General features: G+C 41.7%; 2 protein-coding genes across 3 annotated transcripts in view; both read right to left on the minus strand.

Annotated features, from left to right (window-relative positions):
- The window catches only part of LOC146981176 (nuclear factor 7, brain-like), a 454,853-nt gene that overhangs the window by 149,681 nt on the left and 285,499 nt on the right, over positions 1–19,673 (minus strand). The window lies entirely within an intron of this gene.
- Positions 77–19,673, minus strand: part of ypel1 (yippee-like 1) — a 43,941-nt gene continuing 24,344 nt past the window's right edge. For both annotated transcript variants that reach the window (XM_085786151.1, XM_085786152.1), the window contains exons 3-5: positions 8,740–8,783; positions 4,575–4,683; positions 77–2,886 (exon numbers count right to left, since the gene is read on the minus strand). In XM_085786151.1, coding sequence (XP_085642277.1) covers positions 2,797–2,886; positions 4,575–4,683; positions 8,740–8,783 — 243 coding nt within the window. In that variant the 3' untranslated portion in view covers positions 77–2,796. The remainder of the gene's footprint in view (positions 2,887–4,574; positions 4,684–8,739; positions 8,784–19,673) is intronic.

A 19,673-nucleotide genomic window follows, 5' to 3' on the forward strand; every position in this document is an offset into this window, starting at 1 on the left:
ATATCTCAGCTGTTTATGTCTTTTATATTTTCAAGTAGGTTTCACTGCTGACTGGTGAGGGTTTGCATTGTCATCGTTTTGTTTTTTTTGTTGTTTTTTTTAGGATAAAAGGTTGTGTGATCTGACTGACCTTGCCGGCAAAGTAATCAATCACTGCTGATTTTTTTTTTTTTTTTTTTTTTTAAATCTCTCTCCTCTCATCTCATCTCATCCGATCAGGCCCCTCCTCCTCCTCCTCCTCCTCCTCCTCCTCCTCCTCTACCTGCCGCCATCTTTAATTTAAGCCTTCCAATAAAAGAAAAAAGCCCTGGGCCTCCCTCATAGTCCGAACCTTTTTTTCTTTCTTTCTTCTCTCTGAGAAATAATATACTGAATATCCATCTGCTGTTGCACCTCTAACTCTGAAAACGTAGAAAATATATGCGTTTCATTATGTTTTATATACCAAGTCTCTGTCGTTCAAAATAACAGGGCACAGCTCTATGAGGATTTTGGTGAATATCGTTAAATTCAAGGGCCACTTTGAACTAGAAGAGATGGGAGGGGGGCGTCGGGGCGAGAGGGTGGAAGAGGAGGAGAGGAGAAGGGGAAGGGGACTGGGGGGGGAAGACACATCGGTTCACATGAAGGTTTTCGGAGTTATGCTCTGCACAACGGAAAAACAAACAACAAAAAAAAAGAAAAGAAAGGAAGGGGAGGCCGTTCATGTTTTTTTGAAGAGGCACAAGATTCATACGGCTTAGAGGCAAATCACAGATGGGCGTCCACAATGAGACGATTCAAACGAAGAGACGGAGAGAGGGATAAGCATAAAGTGCAAAAAGACCTACAGGAAGAGGAAGAAGAGGAGGAGGAAGAGGAAATGGCGGGATTTCTAGCAGAGCAGCGAAGAATCTGAAAAACTTTTGTCGACATTAAAAACTGAACAGATCAGAAAAAGCTGCTGGACACGACTACAGTTCCCACGAAAACCCTCAACTGAGTGATGCTCAAACATCTTTCTCTCCGTCTCCGACAATCTGTTGTTTGTTTGTTTGTTTTTTTATCTGTGAGAAGGCCATAAAAAAAAAAAAACGTGAGCGTGAACCAACTTTTCTTTTTTTTTTTTTTTTGCCTCTAAACTGAGATGAACCAAAGGCCTCTGCAAAGTGCAAACGAAGTAGCGTCGTCGTTCAAGTAGCGTGACCGTGCACACACAGTGCATGTACACAAACACACACACAGTCATGTTGTGCATATATATACACACACACGTATGTGCATGACAGCAAATATATAGAATCCATGTTCCAATGTCTACGTACTACGAACATTTTCATAGTATTAATGGATATGTAATCATAGTATGTGTATATACTTCTATATATATATAAATGTATCTATAAAATCATATGTAGCTGTGTCTCTTTCATTACTAGACAATGGAATAATACAGTCTGCCATAATGTTTTATGACGAGTGGTTCCCCGGTCTAGAAACTTATTCTCTGCGTCTTTTCACCTTCTTTATGTTTCTGCTGCAAAAATGGGACCAGCCACAATCGCATTTATCCAAACACAAATATCCATATATATGTTTATATATATTATGTGTGTGTTTGTTTCTGTGTGTGTATAAATCCATTATGTCAAATACTAGGTGCTGCTTTCAATGCTTTTCTTTTTCTGTTGAGTGCTGCTGAGAAGTACCAGAAAAGGGGGGGAGGATATAAGGGAAAATTCACGATAAAGAATAAAGATAAAAACAGGAAAAAAAAAAACATATTAGGTATAAAATCTCACACTACTGCAATCCCATCCTTTGCCGCTTTTAAAAATAAAAATAAAACACGCGCACACAAGAGAAAGAAAAAAAGAAAAAGCAAGATGCTGCTACATTTTTGTAACTACAATAAACTCCCTTTCCCCTCCGCTCCTCACCCGTCCCTGATTGCTCATTTGGACATTAGCAAAGAAAAGCATGCTCAGCTAGAGGCAGAGATACGACAAGCCAACGACGAGTAAACAGAAACATAGAAACATAAGAACAAAAACATGAACAACGTGACAGACTCGACAGGGAAATAAAATGCTAACCAGTAACATCCATCTGCCATCAAACCGAAAACAAAGAAAAAGAAAAAAAAAAAATAATAATAATCATCATCATCATAATAATAATAATAATAATAAACCTTACCAAACCCAGAAGTTAAAACTAGAGCAAATAACATTAAAAAATAACCAAAGTCGTCCGAGTCCGAGAAAAAAACAAACAAAGAAATGTTCTCTCAGTGAAGTTTATCTCCGTACGCACAGTGGTCGCCATGATCACCACAATCACTTGTAAAGCGTGGTTCAGTTGGGTGGAGGAGGTGGTGGTGGTGACGAGTGGGTAAAAATGAGCGGGAAGGGGAGGCGGGAATCAAACCCACGACGGCCTCCGGAGAACGTACAATCTTCAAAGTAAATGACCGGCCTCCTGTTGAAGCTCCGCCCCCTCCGCCCCCTCCTCCTCCTCCTCCTCCTCGCCGTTCAGTTTCACGATGTGTGCACGTTTAAAGGAGACGAACAGGTGGAGTTTAGTGGAGGAGGAGGAGGGTATGTTTGTTTGTTTTGTTTTTTCCCCCCCTCTCTCTCTCTCTCTCTCTGTTTCTCTTTCTCTGAGGGAATGGTTGCCGGGCGGTGGCGGTGGCGAGGGGGGGGGGGGTAGTGGGGTAGTGGGGTGGTTGGTGGTCGATGGTCGTCGCTCCACGCAGTTCAATAAAGAGCATTCCAAGGTCAGAAAAAAAAAGAAAGAAAGAGAGCCGCGGCCGCGTCACTCCCATCCGTTGTCCTTGATCATGTGAGCCAGCTCGATGATGAACTTTCCCTCTTTGTACTTTTGACTGCTCTCGAACGCGTGTTCCTGCAAAACAAACAAACAAACAAAGAAAGAAATGCAACGCATCAGTTAAAGGAACAAGAAATCCGACGTTTCTTTTAGAAAAATAAAAACACGGAGAATTTCTTTTTAAAAACAAAAGAAACAAAAAGAAGGAGTGTCGAACATCACTGAAAGAAATTAGAAATTACACTTTACATTACAGTTTACGGTGGCCCAGAGAGGTCAAACATTAGATAGTTGAAAGAAAGAAAGAAAGAAAGAAAGAAAGAAAGAAAGAAAGAAAGAAAGAAAGAAAGAAGAGAGAGAGATAATCGAACGAAAGAACAGATAGATAGATAGATAGATAGATAGATAGATAGATAGATAGATAGATAGATAGATAGATAGATAGATAGATAGATAGATAGATAGATAGATAGATAGATAGATAGATAGATAGATAGATAGATAGATAGATAGATAGATAGATAGATAGATAGATAGATAGATTTTGGGATAGAAAGAAAAAGAAAGAAAGAAAAGGACAGACAGATAGATATATGGAGAGAGAGAAATGGAGGAAGTTGGAAGAAAGAAAGAAAGAAAGAAAGAAAGAAAGAAAGAAAAAATCAAAAGAAAGAACAGAGATAGAAAGAAAGAAAGAAAGAAAGAAAGAAAGAAAGAAAGAAAGAAAGAAAGAAAGAAAGAAAGAAAGAAAGAAAGAAAGAAGAGAGAGATAATCAAAAGAAAGAAGATAGACCTGTCACTTCTCCTACAGATTACAGATAGATAGATAGATAGATAGATAGATAGATAGATAGATAGATAGATAGATAGATAGATAGATAGATAGATAGATAGATAGATAGATAGATAGATAGATAGATAGATAGATAGATAGATAGATAGATAGATAGATAGATAGATAGATTTTGGGATAGAAAGAAAAAGAAAGAAAGAAAAGGACAGACAGATAGATATATGGAGAGAGAGAAATGGAGGAAGTTGAAAGAAAGAAAGAAAGAAAGAAATGCATTGACCTCTTCGGGCCACCGTACTTTTCTCTAAACCGCTGAAATGTCACGTGACTTCTACTGTGACGCGTTCACCTGTTGGACGATTCAGCTCCACGCTGACGATGAAGATGATGAGACACTCTTCAACTACTGACTATTGATTTATTATTAGTTTCATCATTTCTGTTACCCGAGGAGCCGCTTTTAAAGCGAGCGAGCGTCCCCGGCTCGAACTCTAACTCGTCCTCGTCCTCCGCTGAGTTATTTTACACCGTCTACAGTCATTTCAGACAATTACTGGGACAGGCCTCTTCAAAACGGCCTGACATTTAATCACTGCAGACTCTCCGAGGTACCAGCCTGCCTGTCTGTCTGCAGCCAACCTTTCAGCTCTGTAATTATCCCGCGCTCCAGGAGACCACAGAGCGCTCACACTCACCGAGCCTCAACACAAACCTGAGCAAAAAGGAGAAGAAAAAGAAGAAGGAGGAGGAGAAGAAAAAACTGTCACCATGGTTTTAATGGAGCGACGCTTTAATGAGCCGCCGTGTTTCCTTATGACCTGTGGCTTTGCAGCATTTTGTCCACGGTTGCGCAACAACACAGCGACCGAGTGTTAAGTGGTGCATCGGAGGGAAGTGAAATAAAAAAAAAAATGTGCAGGTGAAAAGTGCGACATTTTAAAGTGTTTAAGTGAAAGTGTGTGTCGCTTACATATTTCCAGCCCAGAGTGGTTTTACAGTTTTCACAGTAGATGTCCGCCACGGCGTGTAAACCTGTGAGGAGAACCCGCTCCTCAGCTGGCCCGCAGCCGACATTCACCCTGCGGAGGAGGAGGAGGAGGAAGAAGTCAAACAAACGTCAGGAAGAAGAGGCTGAAGTAACACTTGACTGTTGTTTGCAGTGCAGCTTAATGCGTTTCATTTAAATGAGTTTGTTTCTTGTGTGAAAATAGCTGACAACCTCAGATATTATACAGTTTAGCTGGAGGTCTGAAAGTTACGGATACAGTACGACTGCTTATTTTAACTTGTGTATTTTGCTCTCTCTCGTCCATCCCTTTGTCTCTCTTTCTCTCTGTACTCAAAGGGATAGTTCAACATTTAGGCAAATTGGCCCATTGCCAAAATCCCTATAGTCATAGCAGTAGGTTTGTTATCTTTAATTGTCGGTGCAAGCTGTTTTTTAGAACAGCGGAGCAGAGCCGCGAGCTACCGAGCTACATTCACCACGCTATGAGATAATAACAGAACGTTACCAGACAGAGTTGTTTTAGAGGGAAATTCATGCAAAACCACTGATGCACGTTCCTGTCGGCAAGCAGTCTCTGCATTTCCCTCTAAAACGACTCTGTCTGGTAGCGTTCTGTTATTATCTCATAGCGTGGTCAATGTGCAGGTCACAACTTCTCCACCAGAGTGTTTTGGAGTTGCTGGATTGTGTATTTGATGAGTTTGATGAGGGAAACCAAGAAATCCCATGAGCCTCCGTAGCGTAGCTCTGAGCAGCTCGCGGCTCTGCTCCGCCGTTCTAAAAATAGCTTGTACCAACAATTAAAGGTAACGGTAAAGGTAAAGGTTTTACTGCTAAAACTATAGGGATTATGGCAATGGGCCAATTTGCCAAAACTGTTGAACTATCTCTTTAATACTGACAACTGTACTCTCTCTTGATCCAAATATCTCACACAAGAAGTCATTTACACACACACTCGCACACACAGGGAAAAATCTAAGCCCACCTTTTTTTTGTCTTGTTTTTGTTTTGTTCTTTTCTCTCTGTTCGCCTATTTGGAGTCTTGTTTGTGCTGTGCTGTTGTTTTAATCACCCATGTTGCATCCCTGTAGTATTTGATTGTGTGTCCTCACCCTATATTGCACTAATAAAAGGGTTTTTTTAAAGAAAAAAAGAAGATATTATACAGTTTATTGATCACCGATCACATGACTTTGTGGGCGTGGTCACAACACTATGGTGGAGCGTTCAGGGTCGAGTCTACTCTCATGGAAATACAGACGTTTTCGCAGAAAATAGCTAAAGCTAAAGCTTTGTTGTTTAAAGGCCTGTTGAGGTGACAATAAACACACAACACATCTATTGTGTTTTATAGATTAACTGATCAGTGATAGATCAACTTTGACAGTTGTCTTGTCCCACCAAAATAAAAGCCTGCATTTACATTAGCAAGAGAACTGAAGAAAAAAGTAGTTAAAAGTCTTAGTAGCCTAACTGATTACTTTGATGAACCAGTATTTCAAGTATTTCAATTACTATTTGAAAAGTAATTACTAGTAACTGTAACTAATACCTCATTTTGAGTAACTTGCCCCGCACTCTTCATCAAAAACAGCCCCTGTCAAAGTCTCATTTACGGGTAAAAAATGACAAAGATTCTGTACCGATGCTAAAACTGCAGATAGAAGTGGGTTTAACAGATTCACATTTCCTTTTCTATCTCAATTATTTCTGTAGATATTAAATATTCATATTTCTCACATGAGACTTCAACAGTTTTGGTTTATTTTCCTGCACGATTCACTGAAAAACTGTGGAAAAATACGTTTCAATAGAAAAGAAAAACAGTTGACATTTTGGCAGATAGATTTTCTTCCTGTCAACAGTGACATTTTCCGAGATTATCTCGTATTGGATATAACATCAGCACTAATTCCAAAATGTATTGGAGAAAAGTATAAATCCTCCCCGAGGTGCATTTGAATTGAACTATGACTGAAACAATCATTATGTTATATAACCAAGTTGTATCTAGACACATAAAAACTTTTATTGTATGATTTTCTTTAGCTGTTTGAAGGCTAAATGTCTTTTTACCTGCAGAACGCTGTAAGAAATGTCGACTGGGCTCCAGCTGCTTTGACGCTGAGCTCGTCTGGAAACGATTTTACTCAGACTCTAGAGGCTCTCGTTTCTCTCAGTCAATTGTTTTTTCTGGCAGGTGAGAACAATGTAATTCAGACTCAGGTGGCACAAAAGCAGCTGCACCGTGACACCTGAAAATGTCTCAGGCCTCTGGAGGAGACAAACGCCTGCCTGGTTCATTAAGACTGAAAACCAGGTCAAAAAAACAACCAGCCAACCAACTAGGAAATAAACCACTGAAAGCTGTTTCAGGATTGAAGAGATGGACGTTAACCAGCTCGACTGATGTGTTTGAAAGTCTCATTAGGGCCTGGTTTACACTGAAACACTGTAATATAAAAGGTCCAATATAGTATAAAGTAAGAAACCTGTGTGTAGAGTGATTATAAAGCAGCTCTAGGCTCTTTATTAATACTGTGAAAGTATCAAACAGAGAAATGCACACAGCCTGTATTCAGAAACTGAGCCTTAAAACCAGCCGTCAGGACTTCCTGTCACTTTGTGATGTCACAACAAAGCCCCGCCCACCTTCTGGACCCACCATCCATCCAACACTTGCAGGATTTGTTTTTCTCTGAGTGTTTTATTCTGAAATCTGCTCAATTTTTATATCGGATCAATCATTAAACAGTCAGCCAATCAGAAGAGAGGCACAGAGCCTCCTCTCTTCTGATTGGCTGACACCGACCTGTTGTTACTAGAGCTCCAGAGAGAAGCTGAGAGAGAGAGAGAGAGAGAGGAGATGGAAAACTACACTGAGGTGTTTTTTTGGTTCACAGGCATACTTGCATCTCCTTATGAATCAGCTTTGACTCTTTAAACTGAACTCAGACCAGATATGTTTCTGTTGAACTCTGAAAAATGCGACGCCCCAAAAACATTTTGGCATCGGTTTTCGTTTTCTACCTGAGAGGGTTTCTGTGAAACTCTGATAAAACAAAATGCAGCAGAACAGGAAATCCTGCCCAGCTCCACAGAAGTCTGACTTTGGGTTTTTAGACACAACACGACAATCTGTTCTCCCAGAGCATGAAGTCTGTGTGTGTGTGTGTGTGTGTGTGTGCGTCATGCTAATAACATCGTTAGCAGCGGTTCATGAATAAAAAGCCTCTCAGGTGAACGGACAGAGAGCCGTGCATGCCCACCGACTGTGGACATTAGCACAAGGAAGCTGTTTAGTCTATTTTATTAATACTTTTAAACTTGTTCCTCATTTTCAGAACAACCTGTTCCCTGCGCACGTACAACTGCTAAACTGCAGCTGCAGTGATTAGTTAGCAAGCTGAGTATTTAAAGGGATAGTTCAACATTTGGCAAATTGGCCCATTGCCATAATCCCTATAGTCATAGCAGTAGGTTCGTTACCTTTATTTGTCGGTGCAAGCTATTTTTAGAACGGTGGAGCAGAGCGGCAAGCTGCTCAGAGCTACGCTACGGAGGCTAATGGGACTTCTTGGTTTCCCTCATCAAACTCATCAAATACACAATCCAACAACTCCACAACGCTCTGGTGGACAAGTTGTGACCTGCACATTCACCACGCTATGAGATAATAACAGAACGTTACCAGACAGAGTTGTTTTAGAGGGAAATTCATGCAAAACCGCTGATGCACGTTGCCTTCAGGGGCAGTTTTTCATCAAGCAGTCTCTGAATTTCCCTCTAAAACAACTCTGTCTGGTAACGTTCTGTTATTATCTCATAGCGTGGTGAATGTGCAGGTCACAACTTGTCCACCAGAGCGTTTTGGAGTTGTTGGATTGTGTATTTGATGAGGGAAACCAAGAAATCCCATGAGCCTCCGTAGCGTAGCTCTGAGCAGCTCGCGGCTCTGCTCCGCCGTTGCAAAATGCAAATGTGAATTTATAACTCGGTCCAGTGCCCGAGCTGCTGCTTGTGAGTCCATGTGACTTTTGTTTACAATCCTCCAGATCACAGTGTGGTGCGAAGGTGGAGGAAGCAGAAGCAGATGAACTGTGGGTGTGAGGCTCATACTCACACTGAGTTGAACAGATAGGCTCTTCCTTGACTGCCCTGAAATGACTGAAAGAGAGAAAGAGAGAGAAAAAAAAAACATGTAAGTTGACAATGAAGAGCTGAAATCACACCGCTGAGTACAAGAATGTCAGTGACGGACACCCTGCGGTGCTTTTCTCTTTTCAACCCGTAACTGCTGTAGTACACTTGTTCTTCCTCCTTGTCACGGTTCCCATACACACACACACACACACACACACACACACACACACACACACACACACACACACAACTCTGGCAAGTAGGTAAAAGAGACAAAATGAAGCTGAGGCTGAGGCCTGGGCACACAGTCTATCATCAGCACGTCAGCTCTAATGAAACTGTGCTCAGAGTCGTTTCTTTGGGAACAACTTTCATTTCCTTGTTACAAATCATTACATCAGGCCAGAAAGACAAAACAACAAACTTGTTCCAACTTTAAAACAACAAACGGCTCCTTCCTACAAAACTCTTATTTAAAAAAAGAAAAAATCATGCAAATATAGAAAGTTTACAGAGTGTGAGGAGGAGAGAGAGAGTGTGTTTTAGAGATGAATAAGAATCTGGATTAAACTGTAATAAAAGCCACGTTTTTCTACACAGCTGCTGCGACATTGAGCTTTAAATGGATAGTTCAACATTTTGGCAAACTGGCCCATTACCATAATCCCTATAGTCACAGCAGTAGGTTCGTTACCTTAAATTGTCGGTGCAAGCTATTTTTAGAACGGAGGAGCAGAGCCGCGAGCTGCTCAGAGCTACGCTACGGAGGCTCATGGGATTTCTTGGTTTCCCTCATCAAACTCATCAAATACACAATCCAACAACTCCACAACGCTCTGGTGGACAAGTTGTGACCTGCAGTTATTCAGCAAGCAGTCTCTGCATTTCCCTCTAAAACAACTCTGTCTGGTAATGTTCTGTTATTATCTCATAGCGTGGTGAATGTGCAGGTCACAACTTGTCCACCAGAGCGTTTTGGAGTTGTTGGATTGTGTATTTGATGAGTTTGATGAGGGAAACCAAGAAATCCCATGAGCCTCCGTACGTAGCGTAGCTCTGAGCAGCTCGCGGCTCTGCTCCGCCGTTCTAAAAATAGCTTGCACCAACAAATAAAGGTAACGAACCTACTGCTATGACTATAGGGATTATGGTAATGGGCCAATTTGCCAAAATGTTGAACTATCCCTTTAAAGTCGACGAGCAGAGCTGGAGATATCTGGTGTGTTTGCAGAACAACAAAGCAGCGAGCAGACGGAGGAGGAGGAAGAGACTGTAATCCACCACCACCGTCAGAATCTGAGCTTTCTGAATGAAATATCAATAAAAGACGCAGTTTAGTGGGATATTACATAAACCTCACTCACACAGACACAGACACACACACACACACACACACAGCTGATCACAAAACTGAGCTCTAGATTTATTGATTCTAAACATCCGTCTCAATCCCAAATGAGCACAAGCTGAAAACCTCAGAGCAGAAGTTTTATGTTAAAGATGATAAAGATTCCCCTGTGGAGGTTTTTTCTTATAAACAAATACTGCTGTGTTTACATTCTTACCAAAAATGCAGAGTGTGTATATGTGTGTGTGTGTGTGTGTGTGCGTGTGTGAGAGAGAGAGTCCTCGAGGCACCATAAACATGTTTAATGCATTTCCTTCCTCATGACGCTGTGATTGAGATTCACACAAGTGTCTCTCTATGCAGAGAAAGGCATTATGGGTAACCACAGGTAGGGTTGCAGAAAAGTCATCACGCACAACATCTCAACACCTTGTCCTCTGTGTGTGTGTGTCTGTGTGTGTGTGTTTGTGTTCTCTACTTCCTGATGAGCGGAGGCTTTGAAGCATGAATAGACGACATGCAGCCCTGACAGACCTGTTTCATCAGCTGATGTTTTTTTTTAATATTATACATTATGTAACCTTTATTGTTTACGTCGTCCACACCCCGTCAGGTCAGGACGAAGCTGCATGTTTTCTATCAAAGACTGGAAATCTAATCAAACCAACCGATGTTGAAACAGAGGAGAAACTTTAACTTTAACCTGCTTTTAGTGTTGGCCCATGAATTTATCTGTCGCCTTAATGCAATTAAACGCAGCAGCGCAGAGTCAAAGTGGAACAGGAACCTCGGCTCCAGACAGAGGAAGGATGTGAGCTACAAATGCAACCAAGACTGTCTCAACAGCCTGACTTGTGGTTTGTTACACATGTCCAGACGAGAGCAGCTTGTTTGTAACTGTCTGAACCAGTTTGACTTTTTATTTACGGTTATTTTCGTGGCCCTTTTAATGGACTTCATTACCCATAAGCCCTTGCTGTTTGATGGGCTTTAAACATCACGGTTCAATGGTAGTGCCAATGAAAGGTCACAGTCAGTTCACACACGTCTGACAGAGATGTGGTTTCACTTTGTTAATGTTTCGGTTTCAGCAGTTGTTTAAATATTCATTTATAGCATTTAAATTGTTTTTTAAACCATAAAAATCCTCTGATGCAGCTGTTTTATATCATTTTATGTAAATTAGCATCAACGGCTCAAGTGAATACTTCTAGATTTTGACTGGATCTGTTGGGGCTTGAGTGCTTGAAAATTAGTTTTTTATAAACCTATTTGGTATTATGCATTTGTAATTCAATTTAATGTCTGTTTATATGGCTTATTTTTGCACAGATTGATCACATCATATGAATACTGATGGTTTTTGGACAAAATAAAGACATTTAAAAGACATCTTTTGTCTTCGAACTACATTGTTGTTACACTTAAGGTTTCATTTTCTAATAGCAGCAGCTGTAGTGGTCGTTTTTGCCAGAAGGAAACTGGTCGTTTCATGGAGACAAAATCATCATAAAAAGAAAATTTGGACTCCAAATTTCAGTTTGGGGGAAAAATAAAGCAAAATGTAAAACAGGACATCATCATGTTGGAAAAAAAAAAACACCTTACAATTAAGGCAGATGTGCTTCGCTCTGTCTCCTTTTCTGCTTCACCCAAAATAAACCTGCAGATTCATCTCTACAGTCACGTCGGTGTGTTATGATGAACCTCATGAACCACAGTCTGAGAGACACAGTATTATCCTTAAAATAGTTGTGTTGAATATAGAGGGGTGGGCTGAATCAAATCTGCCTTTATAAATAAATACTCTGGCTGCTTCTGCTGCTGCTGCTGCTGCTGCACACATGACGTTACTGTATGTTAATGTAAACACGGAGCAGTAAAGCCGTCACAGTGGGTGAGGACCGAGGCTGCCAGAGCCAGAGCGCCAGAGCCAGAGCCAGAGCCAGAGCCAGAGCGAGCCGCTCTCTGCTCCCCGGCCTCGCCGCCGGCCTCGGCCCGACAGGCAGGCAGGCAGGCAGGCAGGCAGGCTCCTCAATCCGCTTTGCTTTTTTCCATTGCAAATGAGTGCGGCAGATAAAGTTTGTGGCTGCGGTTGAGGGCGCTGAGCTAATGCTACCTAATAGGAGCACCAGCTGCCTCATCCGCTGACTGCAGCCAACCACCACCACCACCACCACCGCCACCACAGCCGCTGCCACCACGGAGGCTCAGGGGATGGTTTTGATTTCTAACCTCAACGTTTCAGAAAAGTTTTTTTTTTCTGTCTCACAACTGATTAAAAAAAAACCAAAAACAAAAACAGCTTATTATCCTTTTCCTCTGCTGCCTGTCCCACTCCCTCCCTCTTGTCGCTGTAGGTGCTGATGTCTCACTGTTACATCCTCAAGTTCATTGTTTGTGTTTGAAGCCAAGTCAGTCCAACACACACACACACACTCACACACTCACACACACACACACTAACACACACACACTCACACACACCCACAGCCCAGAGCCACGAGACATGTGACCTTTAGCAGCGAGAGGGAACTAGGTCGGTCCCCGTGGAGTCGACAACAAGTCCTCTCCACTGTGTTTAGGCCAGCGAGGAGGGGAGGGGGGGAGGTGGGGTTACTCCATGTGACAAGAGCTGGGTGTCATATCTGTGCTTCAGCCATCATCTTAAAAGGGATAGTTCAACATTTTGGCAAATTGGCCCATTGCCATAATCCCTATAGTCTTAGCAGTAGGTTTGTTACCTTTAATTGTCGGTGTAAGCTGTTTTTAGCTACGGAGGCTAATGGGATTTCTTGGTTTCCCTCATCAAACTCATCAAATACACAATTCAACAACTCCAAAATGCTCTGGTGGACAAGTTGTGACCTGCACATTCACCACGCTATGAGATAATAACGGTATGTTATGAGACAGAGTTGTTTTAGAGGCAAATGCAGAGACTGCTTGCCGAAAAAATGTCCCTGAACGCAACGCGCATCAGTGAATTTACCTCTAAAACAACTCTGTCTGGTAACGTTCTGTTATTATCTCATAGTGGATGAGCGGATGATAACATGGAGTTGTTGGATTGTGTATTTGATGAGTTTGATGAGGGAAACCAAGAAATCCCATTAGCCTCCGTAGCGTAGCTCTGAGCAGCTCACGGCTCTGCTCCGCCGTTCTAAAAACAGCTTGCACCGACAAATAAAGGTAACGAACCTACTGCTATGACTATAGGGATTATGGCAATGGACCAATTTGCCAAAATGTTGAACTATCCCTTTAACCACCAGCACACACACACACACAAAAAAAAGAAAAAAAGAAAAACCCACTGGCCCTTATCTGTTTTCCACAGTCTATTTTTACTCGGGCAGCGTTTTCCTCTCTTGCCCGAGCTTCACTGTGGAGAAACTTGGCTCCGGAGCAGAAGGATGCTTGTCACACAGCCCGATCACAGTGCAACAGCACTACAAGTCCTACAAGATCAGTTAAAGGAACATTGCTTTTTTATTTTTTTTGAATGCATGGAGGGCCTGACAGCTTTAAAGGCTGCAATAAAAACCTCCAGACTCCCAACAATCCTATTAGAAATGGCCTGACGGGATTGTTTCTAAAATGTGTGCAGAGAGACTCGGATACAGACTGGAAGTACTCCCTCAGGTTTTTTATTTTACCCTTTTTTTTTTGCTGCTGCTGTTTAATAAAACATGAGCAAACGGGTGAGTGTGGTTACCGAGCTCGTTTTCTTAAGCCTCTGCAATTGCACTTGTTTAAAAAAAAAAAACGCTGCTTGTTCCTAAGAAATGAATTCTACAAAGCAAATCTCAAAATCCCTGAATCCTCTCTTGACCACACGGGACTGAAGGGAACAATACCTCGCACAGAGAAATCCGCTCCTTCAGCCAAACTCACGGAAAAAAAACACAAATCCAACCCCCCGAGAGGCAAAACGCATCAACTGCAGGAAGCAGCGAATCATCACAGGCTGTTTCTAATTTCACCGACAAATTCACATATGAAATACGTTATTTGTTTCCTCTTTGCTCCTTTAAAAAAAAAGAAAAGAAATGTATAACAATGAATCAAACCGAGGTTTAAAATAAAAGATTAACTGGAAGCTATTAACAAACCTGCTGAGGTTGACTTTTGCCATCTGTCTCAACAGATGTCGACTGTTGTAGGTGAGGGTTCAACTCCGACTTACAAGCATCTTGTTAAACCCAGAGGCTCCGTTTAGATTCAACATAAGGCAACTTCTTTAATCTGGCACTGACAACGTTACATTATGTGGTGGCGCTTGTACATGTAATAATTCTTACAGTAGTTGTCTACGATTTAATCTATTTTTAAAGCCCCATCTGCCTTAAAAGGTTATTTTTATGAATTAAGGTTAGGGAGCAGTCTCGGCCTTTTAGACCCCATTTGGTTGTTGTATTGTGTCAGCATTACTTTTAAATACTGAATGTCATGCATTTACAAGGTTTGTTACTTTTAATTGTCAGTGCAAGCTGTTTTTAGAACGGCAGAGCAGAGCCGTGAGCTGCTCAGAGCTACGCTACGGAGGCTAATGGGATTTCTTGGTTTCCTTCATCAAACTCAACAAATACACAATCCAACAACTCCAAAACGCTCTGGTGGACAAGTTGTGACCTGCACATTCACCACGCTATGAGATAATAGCAGAACGATACCAGACAGAGTTGTTTTAGAGGCAAATACAGAGTCTGCTTGCTGAAAAACTGCCCCGACCGGAACGCGCATCAGCGGTTTTGCATAAATTTACCTCTAAAACAACTCTGTCTGGTAATGTAACGTTATTACCTCATAGCATGGTGAATGTGCAGGTCACAACTTGTCCACCAGAGAGTTTTGGAGTTGTTGGATTGTGTATTTGATGAGTTTGATGAGGGAAACCAAGAAATCCCATTAGCCTCCGTAGCGTAGCTCTGAGCAGCTCGCGGCTCTGCTCCGCCGTTCTAAAAATAGCTTGCACCGACAATTAGAGGTAACGAGCCTACTGCAATTTGCCAAAATGTTGAACTATCCCTTTAAAGGCGCCTTTAAGTGCATTTACTGTGCAGGAAAAGTCAGTGTTGCATTATAACTCTTTGGGAGATGTCTTTACTAAATATCATGACGATCCATCCGACTGCTGGTGTGGCGGCTAAATAGTCTGATAGAAACCTGCTGGACTGGAATATACTTAGTTTAATTATGATGTAAAAAAAAAAAAAAAAAAAAAAAGAGCGAGAACAGCAACATTAAATTGACTGTTCAGTCACGGTCACCGCAGTCACATGTTAGCCATCAGAGTCTGGGCAAACCTCCAGTCAGAGGAGTTAAAAAATGAAAGCGAGCAGAGGGAAGTGGGTCCATTAATGGCGAGAAATGAAAAGTGTGATCAATCCATTAGAGGGGCTCCCATCAGCCTGATGATGGGTGGGACGAAGCCAAGGTGCTGAATAAAAAACACTCAGCCTTCAGCCTCCTCCTCCTCCTCCTCCTCCTCCTCCTCAGTATTCAGGCTGCGTCGCCGTCGCCCGGCTCGACCACGACCACGTTCACACTGCAGGCCTTCACGCTCGGCTCTCAACTGCTGCTGCCGCCGCTGCCGCTGCTCACACTGCTGCTATCTGATTTCAGGATGAGGCTTGAATCTGCTCTGAGATGTAACCCATATTATCTGATAAGAACAGGAACTGACAGCGATGGTGAAAAGATGCAGCGTGCTCTGGATGACAATAACAACAGATGTCAGCTCTGATTTGGTTCCCCCGCTGTTTCTCTGGGGTTTTTTTTTTTCTTTAAACGGCATGTTTTGGGTGAAGGTATCCACTTAAATAAAAGTCAGTGATTATGTTTCCTTCTCACCTCCCTGTCAAAGTTTCGTCCTGTTGCCTTTCGCACTAACAGATCCTCAACCAGTTGACTGTTTGCCAGCAGCAGCTGTGCAGTCGTACAGACTGTGGGTTTCTCTACATGTTGAAGTGTTGGACATGGAGCTGCAGCGAGAGCGATACTCTGTTTACAAAGAGTCTCATCAGTCTTTACAAAACCAGAAACCAGATTTTGACTGTGTGGCTAATCACAGGAGCAGTGTGACATGTATGAAATGAATGAGATTTTTACATTTCTAGTTATTTAAAAATGCTAAGCTAAATCAACCTTTGTATGAATTCATAAGGGCATCACATTAAAGGGATAAAGAGGAGTTTGTATTTGGTTATAAAAAAGTCTCATATTAATGTGGATGAATCTGTTACCCACTTGTTAATGGGTCCATTTTCGATAAATATATCGTTTTGTCTTTATCGTTATTTCAATATTATTATTTAGTTGTCGACTCGCCCAGCATTTCCTACTTTCAGTTTCCCGGAATAACGGGAATAACGCCGCCGAATCGCCATTCATGGTCGGAACTACGACCCTATCTGATCGTCTTTGAACCTCCGACTTTAGTTCTTGATCAATGAAAACATTCTTGGCAAATGTTTTCGCTTTCATCCGTCTTGCATCGGTCCAATAACTCCTCATTGTCCCTTTAAAGGGACAACGAGGAGTTTTGGAAAAGCGAAACGTTTTCACACTACATTTATGAGCCTCCGCGCGCACCGTAAAATTCTTTTGACCGGCGCAAGACGGACTCATGTTTTCATTCATCAAGAATTAAAGTCAGAGGTTCAAAGAGGTTCACATACCGTCTTAGTTCCGACCATAAACGGCGATTCAGCTACGTTATTCTCATGACTCGTTGCGAAACTGAAAGTAAAGAAACGCTGGTCGGCTCGTCCAGCATCTCCGCCACCACCAATAGTAACAAAATAACCATAGAGACAGAATGATATATTTATCGAAAATGGGCCCATTAACAAGTGTGGGTAGCGGAGATTCATCCACATTAACGTGAGACTTTTTTATAACCGATTAGAAACTCCTCGTTGTCCCTTCAACTAAGCATAAACGGGGAATTCATTTTTCAATAATTCATAAATGACTCATAAATATTGATGATATTCTAAATTGAGCCACTTTTTATTCGTTCATTCAAATCTACCTGGAAGTCAATAACAAACTCAACCCTAACTAACATTAACACAAACTAATTAACTGGCTACAATTAGCACCAAATCACAAAGTTCTTTCCATGAACCTTTCATGAAACTATGAGGAGATAAAAAAGAACAGAAAAGAAAAGAAAATCAGATTTGCAGCCATAGTGAGACAACTAATAGGTCAAAATGATTAGTTGATTAAATAATTGGCTAAAACCTGTTCCCGTTTCAGCCTGTTCACTGTGACGACATCGCTGTAAACTGAAAACTTTGGAAAGGCTTTGGAAACGAGACATTTGAACACAAAACTGAACGGCATTTATCTTGTTTTCTGTTGATTTTTAGATACAAAACAACTAAATTTATTAATACAGACAATAACTGGCAAACTAATGGACCAACACTGATGAAAGTTGCAGCTTTGAGTGTGTGTATGTGTGTGTGTATATCACTGCAGGCAACGACTCAGTCTCAGTATCATCCAACACTATAAGAAGCTTTATCAGGGAGTTTCACCGCCAACAGAAAGTTTGCAAGTCTGCAGCAATAAACTGGCTTCTTTTTCCTCTCTCTATCTCTCTCTCTCTCTCCTCAGCAGCTTCTCACATTTAGTTTAGTGGTTGAGGGCAGGATTGTAGGAGGAAGACGGAGGGAGGGAGGGAGGGAGGGAGGGAGGGGGAGGGGTAACACTGCTTGCTTGCCATACTTCCTTCTGGCCCGTGTGCTCAGGTTAATCCTTTCTTTCGGGCTGCTCCATCTGCATCCTAGCCCCGCCGGCTGGCATGCCTCGAAGACTCAGCGCATAAGCTCAGGGAGCGGAAGCAGTTTCTTCTTTTTTTTTTTTTATTCTTTTTTTTTTTTTTTTTTTATACCTGGCTCAGGAGATTTCCACCAGAACTCAAACTGCAACTGTGGGGAGAAATCTGCCAGAACCTGCAGCTCCTGCACCAACGCCTTGTTGTTGTTTGACTGAGTGCATAACTAGTTTCTCCTGTTGTTATGTGCACAAGTGAAAGGAGCTCATAGGGAGCGTGGTGTTGCTGCTGCAGCTGCATGATGACACTTGATAAATTTCATTTGGGATGAAAATCAAACGTGGACGGGGCGAGCGGGGGCCCTTGGCAGCGTGTAGTGGAAAACACCAGACCATGGTGTTATCTTCTCCTAAGTAACATAATCGGCTTAGAAGGGGTTGATGCTGAGGACTGGTGATGCTGCCATGGACGACTGAACACACAAATGCCAACGACGTGTGGCACAGAATAGAAGAGCTTATTAATAGGTCAATTTTCAGACATCGATCCACGTCATCGTTTAGGAAATAAAACACTTACCACCTATTTAAAAACACAAAATTAACATTTAACTTAATACATGATGCAATCGTGTCAAATATTCACTCATCACATCTTCTGAAATGTAGAGGATTTATTACATTAAACTGATGGTTATTGCAGTGGATTGTGTGATTGTGTGGTTATTGTTGAGTTTGTATGTAATCAATATTTTGCAATGGAGAGTTCTGTAAAATGGTAGGCATTGCGATTTCTAATTTTCTGCTTCCACTGTTGATTAACATTAGGATTTTAAGCTCTATTTTAAGTATCAGGGTGATTGGGACTACAACTATGAACTGTGTTTCCCACGTGGCACTGGCAGCATGACAAAGCACAGGTTTCCTCTGTTATAATATGTTATTATAAACCCTGAGAATGTATTTTCTACTTAAATAGTGTGCAGAACAATTTTTGCACCATTGTGTCTTTTATTATTAAAATCAGCACTAACATGAGTTATCATGACAAAGTCTACCGTACATACAAAGGCCTGATATCTACCTTTTCTGTTAGAGATTTGAAAGTAATACCTCAATGAGCACACACAGGGCTTTATGGAGTTTAAAACCTCAATGGTCTTAAATCCTGATCAGTTACTGAGCTGCGTCCACTTCCGCAACATGATGACTGTGTGAAACCTTCCACAGGAGAAAGAAAGACAGACTGCTGGTGGAAGCTCCCTTAATGAAATCCAATTATTATCAAAGTGGATTGTTGAGACTAATGAGGTCATTTGTCAAGAGTCGCCTTATGGCTTTGGCCCAGTAAACAAGTCGACACAATCCAGACAACAGTTCAGTCATTAAAGCAGCGAACAGCTTTTTACTGCAGAGGAACTTGTTTTCCTCACTCAGAAGCTGAAGGCCGGATGAGGTCAGAGGTCAGAGGTCAACGATTCAAGATGCAGTCAGCATGCTGCATTCGAGTTGCAAAATGTTTCTGGCAGTAAGTTCAGCCCATGTTAGCAATGTTCTTGTAAACAATCCCATGATTACAGTGAAACCGATTCCTCCTGGTCCTGAAGTTCGTGTGTGTGTGTATGTGTGTGTGTGTAGCTAATGTCGTCACAGAGCGTTCAATAATTCACTGCCTCTCCAGGAAAATTTAAAAAAAAGATCGTCTGACGTCCTGTCCAAAAATATCCGTCCATGGTGTCCAAGCAAATGTGTTTGTATTTAGCAAAACTTGGGTT

This window comes from Trachurus japonicus, chromosome 9 (assembly GCF_045865225.1).
Source record: "Trachurus japonicus isolate A0001 chromosome 9, Traja_1.0".
Taxonomy (NCBI): domain Eukaryota; kingdom Metazoa; phylum Chordata; class Actinopteri; order Carangiformes; family Carangidae; genus Trachurus; species Trachurus japonicus.